Source organism: Euwallacea similis, unplaced genomic scaffold (assembly GCF_039881205.1).
Source record: "Euwallacea similis isolate ESF13 unplaced genomic scaffold, ESF131.1 scaffold_42, whole genome shotgun sequence".
In the NCBI taxonomy this organism is placed as follows: domain Eukaryota; kingdom Metazoa; phylum Arthropoda; class Insecta; order Coleoptera; family Curculionidae; genus Euwallacea; species Euwallacea similis.
The window spans coordinates 383,359-391,525 of NW_027098667.1; the positions used below are offsets into that span (position 1 = coordinate 383,359).

At 32.9% G+C, this 8,167-nt stretch overlaps 1 protein-coding gene across 1 annotated transcript; it reads left to right on the top strand.

Annotated features, from left to right (window-relative positions):
• The first annotated feature begins 802 nt into the window (after positions 1-802).
• On the top strand, positions 803-5,686 carry LOC136418887 (odorant receptor 67c-like). Its single transcript, XM_066405107.1, has 9 exons — positions 803-808; positions 888-1,247; positions 1,299-1,505; positions 1,557-1,798; positions 1,857-1,956; positions 2,010-2,114; positions 2,169-2,295; positions 4,399-4,700; positions 5,498-5,686. Exons 1-9 carry the CDS (start codon positions 803-805, stop codon positions 5,684-5,686), a joined length of 1,638 nt encoding a protein of 545 aa, XP_066261204.1.
• Positions 5,687-8,167: the final 2,481 nt, after the last annotated feature.

Sequence of the window (8,167 nt, forward strand, 5' to 3'; positions counted from 1 at the left end):
TTCCCAAAAAAGTTATAGAGGAAAATAATATAGTTTAATATGACTACAGAGAAATCCTTTTCTTAGATGGGTTGAGAGAGTGCTACCACTTTGGTATCCTCCAAAAGAAAATTGGTGGAAGGTGGGGTATTTAGGCCTCCTCCGGAACCTTTATAGCTGTCGAACTCCATGCACAGTCTTGCAGATAGGCGCCAGTTGGAGGCACCCCGTGAGTGAAGGTCTTTTCTTTGGGAAGAAAACCAAATTATGCAAGCGCATAAATTGAAGTAAAGGTAAAAGGCACAAATTACTTTGAAAAGTTTTGGTTTTTGTTGCAAATGAAATTGCCGTTTCACTACAGCATTTGCCAACATTCTTATTAGATTCTATTAGCGTACATTAGTACCTAAATTTCAATTAAACGGGTTTTCATCAACATGTAAATTATTTACACTAGAAACTGTGTGGACAGCTATGATGCTTTATATTTAATAAAAAAATGCATTACTGTACGTGCCTTTGTTATGTAATTACCTTCTTCACATACCATATAGTAGAAATAGTTGCAATCAATCTTTGAATTATTCTAACATAGAAAAAATCGTTTCCAAAAAACATCTAGCATTTGAATTTGCCTTACTTACTATTTTGAGCATTTAAATTAACACTAAATTCCTTTAAGACGCGAATAATGGACATGCTGTATACAATACAATACTATATTACCTATATGATTTGCGCCGCAGTTTGATTACCCCACTTTATTGGCAGTTACATATTTGCATCTGCCGGGTGATAACTACAGCTACTACTACCAAAAAATATGATCGTAAGTCAATCTTAAAAATCCTGTTAATTATAAAAAATCTCTTTAGATATTAGTTCCCTATCCCAAAAACTTTTTTTAGATATATCCCAAATGCGAAAACTTGAGAATAGCCGTAAAAGGATGCTCTATGTTGGGAATTTTCCCGTCGGAGTTTATGTTTCCAAAAAACAAAAAGATGCGAAGCGCTTATCACCTTTATTCCAACATAATACTTGTTTATTGGGCCGGATTCATAGTCACGCAATACATACAACTATTCTTGATTCTGAACGAAAACCCCATTAAAAAAGATCTGATGTCTTTGAACCTATGTATTACCTTACTATACACCGTCACTATCAGTAAGAAATTGATAATACTAATAAGTTCCAGTTTCAAGAAAATTATTAAGACAATTATTGAAGATGAGGTAAACGAAGACCCTATTGATGATGAATTGGTAGAGTTAGCGATGGTTTAGTTTTCATGATATAATATTCCAAAATTTAAGATTCAAAAACTTGATAAAAAGAACATTGAAAACGTCAATTGGAAGTATAGGATTTACATTTACAACGTGTTTATCGTATGTTTGTTATACTTTCTAAAACCCATTATGGTTGGAACTGTTGAAGAAACATATGGAAATGTAACCCGGATTGTAAGAGAATTGCCTCTATCCTCTTGGTTTCCTTTTGATGCACAAGAGCATTACAAGGTCCATTGAATTACATGCTCATATGAACAAATCAAATATTATCATTTTTAGATGGCGTATATTTTTCAATCTATAGATGCTTTAGTTGGAGCTAATTCTGTAATGGTCATCGATATCCTCATGATCAGTTTAATTCTCTATCCCTGCAGACAGCTAAGAAAGCTAGATCATTTGTTCAGGAATTTTCAGCATTTCAAACGGAAATATCAAACTTTGAATGCCATTGAGGATGAGGAATTGGCTGGTTTCTTATTTTTTAAACACCTCATTGTCAGACATGAGAATATTATTCAGCAAGTCACAAACACGTTCTACATATAACCCACTTTTGGATTATTGTCACTTTTTTAGATATGTTAACACTTACAACAAGAACATGGCCTATCCTATGGTGTTGGATTTTATTCAGAGCTCAATGCAAATTGCCTCCGCTATCACGCAAGTCTCAGGGGTTGGTAACTTCCCTTCTCATCACAATAATCTCTAACCTTATCTTTTAATTAGAACGAAATGAATTTCATGTTAGTCACATCTATAACCATTTTCTCAATAAGCATGTTGTTAAGGCTTTCTTTGTATTATTACCATGCCGATGAACTTTTAATTCTGGTAAGCACATATCATCGAGAATTCATAAAAGCTTCTGCTCTTATTCGATTTTAGAGTCAGAAATTGTCCCACTCAGTCTGGGAAAGCAATTGGCCAGACGAGACTCCTAAAATCAAATTCATGGTATTGATTTTTACCATGAGAGTTCAGAAACCTCTTGCCTTCGCAATTGGTCCATTTAGTAAGATGTCGATAGAATCCCTTATCTCTGTAAGTTTTCATCTACTGATCTCATTGATGTAAGTACGGTCCCCATGGAACTCACTCATTTTTAGATACTTAAGGCTACATATTCATACGTGATGCTCATTTTGACGTAATTGATAATGTAATGGGCGTAGGTATGTGTTGAGACACGACGGATCGTCTCCAATACATGATGGATACGTCACTTATACGAATTTTCAAATCAAAAATAAATATATGCATACCACGCTTTAGATGCTACTAAATAGTAATAGTAGCGATAGATGTACTATCAAAAGATAATAAATTAGCACCCAGATCAGCAGAAGTCGGCTTTACTCCAAACAACTACAACTTACCTCGTACCTCCATATGTAAATTTAATAATGTAACCAAAACATAAAATAGATTGTGGCCATGTAAGTAAACTAATTTATTATACAGTGTGTTTCAAAACATGTGTCCGTAAATGAAGGGAGTGACTCCTTAGCTCATTGCAAAAAAAAAGTTCCTAGTGACATGAATGTACTATCGGCCACAAAAGTGATCGACCACGCTAAGATTCAAAACCGCTTGACGCGTATTCCAAGCGAAGGTACAATTATACTTCTGATCGTGAAATTAATGTTTTAAAAAAATATTAAAACTTTATTCATTAGAGCGATACAAGATTCTTTTAGATAACTACATCTAGTTTGAATGTCAACTTATAACTAACTGTTGGTTTACATGGTTTTGCCTTTTATAGTAATTAGTTGCTGATATGGCTAAACTTGGTATTCGTCATTTTGACACGTACAATAGATGATGAATCATATCTAAATCTTACAATGTAAGGCAAAATAGCCATATAACTGTACCTTATCAGTTAACAAAAAATGATCCACAACAAAAACGTTCTGTCAAGCTAATAAATTTAGAATTTTACATCGAATACCAAGTTTGCCGGAATATTTTCAGGATGATAATTTCAAATAAATCAATTCTGCTAGTAATTGTATGCAACCTTAACTATATTAACATTGAATTTTGTAAATTGCAAAAGTTGATATGGCTATATAATTGTTTAAGATGAAAACTAAAAAAAATACATGTTAAATTCAATTATATACAAGACCAACAATTTACAGAACACTGTAGTACAACTTACTAAACTTCAAGACTTTTATTAACAATAATATTTTGCTGGGAATTAGGAATTAACTAGCCCGACTGTTTCCTACCTCTCACTTAACAATCAAGTGATTTTTATGTCGCAAAAGTTCTTTAGACAAAAGATAACATAAATAGCGTTTTTCGTAATGCGTACGTTAAAAGGAAAAATTTCAAGACACATTTTTTTCGGAAATACAGTACGATCGAGAGAAAATAAACTTAAAATTTATATAAATAAATGACTAAATTAAAAAACAATTCTAATAGCGGGTTACTCCCCCATTGGCGTCGATGACGTCTTGTAGCCTCCGGCCCATTGAACCCACAAGATTTTGACACAAGGGTGAACCTCTAACCCCATTCCAGATTTGGTTGCAATGTGCCACCAAATCTTCGGTAGTACATTCATTGTTATTGTGCCACCTTTGAACCATTAGACCCCATAAATTTTCTATGGGGTTTAGGTCTGATGAATATGCAGGCCAGGGAAGATTATTTATGTCTGGATGCTCGTGATACCAGTCCTTCACGATGTTTGCGCGATGTATCCTACAGTTGTCATCAACATAATTGATGACAGACATTTCTGCCAAAGGATACAAAGTACGAACAGAAGGAAGCATAACTTCATATCAGTGTTGGTACTCAATCATTCATCAATCTCTTGTGACTCGTGAATATCTCGTGTTTCCAAAGTTGTCAGTTAGTTTAAATCGTCTTTTTCTCGTGTGATTATCCAGTCCGTGAATCAAACTACATTCGTCACACCATCTGGACTAAACAGAGTTCGCTATAACGCTAACTTCGTATAGTGGTTAAAACAATAATTCATTAAATATAATAAAGTAATTTTGAATCAAAAACATGTCTGACAAGTGCCAAAATTGTTCCAAGTATTTTCGAAATCGATCCTGTGTGGGTTATAAAAAAATAATTAAATCAGAAGAAGAAGCTAGACTTTACAGTGAATGTTGCAATAAAAAAATTGCAATCAATGATGCTCTTTGCAATAAATGCAGACTTCTGAAATATCGAAATACACCAAGGACAGAACAGAGTGTTGAAATTCCAACAACTGTAGACGAAATGAATCAAGAACTGCCTGTGGAAGAATGCGAAAGAACGTCTGTTGCTACGGAAGATACGAATCAATCGCAATTTAGTTCATCCTTGGGAAGTAGTGATTTGACTCTTACCAGTGATGATAGTGATTATAATTTGGAACATAAGCTGCCCGAAGATTACGTAGAACTTCCGTTTAAACGCGTCACTTGTACTCACGCACATTGTATTATTTGTTATAAAAAAGAAAATCTTAATGTAATTTCATTAGAAACAAGAATTGAAGTATTTGCAAAAAAACACATTTTCATACCAAAAGGTGATCGTTGTTGTAGCGATCATTTAATAGGACAAAGCTTTTATGAAGATGTACTTTCCAATTTGCATATTGTGTCTCATAAAAGTGCGATTGATATATCTGAAATTAAGATGTTTTTGTATTTACTATCAAATCAAACGCAATCTTCAATGTTTCAAAGAATTAATAATCGCAATGATATGTCGGAGCATCAAGTGAAAACGTTGACTGGTTTATCATGGGATAATATAATACTAAATCTTAGACGATTACTCACTTCCATGAGGGATACTAACACAAGATCAATACTGCAAGCCCTTTTTATCTTCTTATTTAAACTAAGAACTAGAAATTCCAATAAAATTATTGCCAACATTTTTGGTATAAAACATGCACAGTGGGTATTTGAGTTTTTCAATGAAATAATTGAAGGTTTTGAAAGAGACATTTTACCTTTTAATTTCGGATATAGTGCCATTTCACGTGAAGACATCATAGCTAACACTATCGAACCGCAAAAAAACTATTCAATTTAGGCGAAAATCAGCTGATACTAATTATTGATGGTACCTATATTCGGCATCAAAAAAGTAAAAATAATTATCAAAGAAAATCTTATTCCGGATAAAAACAATTCATTTATGTAAGCCCTTTGCTATATGTACAACAAACGGTGTAGTAGTGGATTTCGCTGGACACTTTCTATGGCACTGAAAACGATGCTTCAATAATGAAAGTGGTTTTAGAAGATCCAGCAGACATAAGTTCCATTCTGTTACCAGATGATATATTTATTGCTGGTCGTGGATTTCTGGATGTTATAGAGAATTTAACTCAAAAAGGTTTCAAAGTGTTTATACCAGCAATGTAAGGTGACCGAACTCAACTAACGTCAGAGGAAGCTAATATATCACGTAAAATCATTAAAGTCAGATAGATAATCGAAGCTGTGCATGGTATTATTGGTCAACAATATAAACTTTTACATTATCAAGTTCATAATGCACTTTTGCCTAAAATGGAAAGATTATGCAAAATTGTTGGTTTTCTGCATAATAAATATAATAAAATATTAGGTTCAGACAGTGAATTGAATGACATTATAGTGCAATATATAGATAATAGATTAAACATGCCTAATACATTGAGTCAAGAAGTTTCAGTAGAAAAATGGAATCGCAGAAAATCTAAATTCAAACAGCTCAATACAAATGACTTTCTTGATTTTCCTCGCTTAAATGAAGACCAGTTGAAAGTATTTTTTACTGGCTCATATCAATTTACTGTAGCTGTTTCTTATTTGGCCGAGTTAATGGATAATGATAATTTATCAATAAACTACGTAAAAAAAGCAACTAACATACTAAAAGCAGAAGTAAAATCACGACACATAAACCGAAAAATTTATCGTATTTACATTGATTATGTTCCAAATGGGACATACTATGAAAGTATAAGACGTTATTGCTGTGATTGTCCTAATGGCAACCGTACTGTAGGATGTTGTTCCTATGTGGCTGCCATTATTTACTATTTGTTTTATGGACGATATTTATCTCGTATTTTAAGACCAGCCGCAATTTTATCTTCAATTTTTGAAAAAACTAAGACAACAGTGATTATTAATGAAGATAGTGATGAAGAATAATAATTGGTTAAATTGTAGAATATAATAATATCCTGCACTAGTTAGTAGTTATAATTTATTATTTTTTACTTGTATTTGTATTAGTTATTATTTTTTATTTGTATTTGTATAAGTTATTATTAGTTTCTATTTTATACTCGAAACATTAACGAATACAAATAATTGGTGACGCGCTCTTCGCTTTTTATATATTTGAATGTGTTGCAACACTTTTTAAAAATTGAAATTTTTACAGGAGATAAAATTTGAACCATATTATAACATACATTAAATTTGTGATTGTCACTCAAAAAGAAAATGAAAAAATAGCACCTAAAATTTAAAAATTTTTCAAAATATTGCGATCTTCTAAAAATTATAAAAAAATACACAAATATTTTTCAGAGTCTCAGTTACAACAAACTGGTTTTTGATTCATTTTTGTATCTCTTCTAGTTCCTGAGATATTTGAGTTTAAAATAATAAAGCTACTTAGGCAATCTTTTTGACATATTTCAAGGTCACCTTGAAAAATCGACCCAAAGTCAAAGTAATTGTTGTTTTTGTAACCGAATACATCTATTCTACACAAAAAATTTAAAATCCCTTTTATAGGCCGATTTGCCATGCTTATCCTGCTGTACCCTTTAGGAGGATATATCATATTGATTTTTATATTTTCTGACGGCTTGTTTGGAGATAGAGGGTATAAAAACCTTTAGCTTGGTGTATTGCACGCCTAATGTTCTCTTTTTCCAATTTTAGTATCACTCAAATAGCTCTAATTTTGATGGAAAAATATTTCTCTCTTACCCTATTAAATGCGTGATAATTCCTGTGCCACCTTGTATAAGTAATTTTTTTTTCCTTAACCTGTTTAGACTCGATACATTCAAATACAAGGTGACCTAACAGTAGTTAAGCAAGGAGGGTTCTACGCCAAATGTGCCGTTTTCGCACACCCGATATTACGTTATTTTTCTGCTGTGTTGGGGAATGATCGGTTATCGTAACGTTAATTTATTGGTGTATTGCGAAAATTACTTTCTGTGTTTACGTCAAAATTAACGTGGAGTCTTATGACAAAAAGTTTGTCGTTACATTAAGGACAACGTTAAATGTCTCTCTGTCTTTCTTTGGGGTTAGGAGGGGCATTAGACAGGAGCGTACTTTGGGGCATCAATAGAGACAGGTCCGAACTTATCTATTTGTCATTACGTAACGATTAACATGGTGTCTTATGGCAGAAGGTGTGTCTTTGGTATGGGGGGGTTAGGAGGAGCGTACTTTGGGACCCCAGTGGAGACAGGTTCGTACCCATGGTGCAAACCCCGGGTTGTGCGCGTGTGTAGTGTTCCCCAAAAACTTAAATTCAGGTAAGTAAAAAAAAATTCTGTCCTAATATTTTTATTTCTTAGCACATTAGAATACTAACATAAGTGAACAATACTATAAACTAATATCAGACGTATTTGTACAATGAAAGTAATTAATACAATGGTCCGTTGTACGATATCGGAACCCGTGAGAATAACAATTTACATTTTTTCTTTTTTTTCGATATACGGTCCGTTGTATGACTTAATTTTAGTAACCTGAGAGCACGTTTTGTGAATTATCCATCACTATTAGTATCATACTCATATTTACATCTGAAACGAATTTTCGTAGTACAAGAATTGTTATATATTTGTTCGCTACAATCGTCTTCAGTCATAATTAGAA

Bases quoted from the DNA above. Each gene is read 5' to 3' on its own strand.
- LOC136418887 (XM_066405107.1), top strand. The intron at 2,296-4,398 runs GTAAGATGTCGA...TAATTAAATCAG, and splicing joins CTTCGCAATTGGTCCATTTA to AAGAAGAAGCTAGACTTTAC. The intron at 4,701-5,497 runs GTAGAACTTCCG...ACGGTGTAGTAG, and splicing joins ATAAGCTGCCCGAAGATTAC to TGGATTTCGCTGGACACTTT.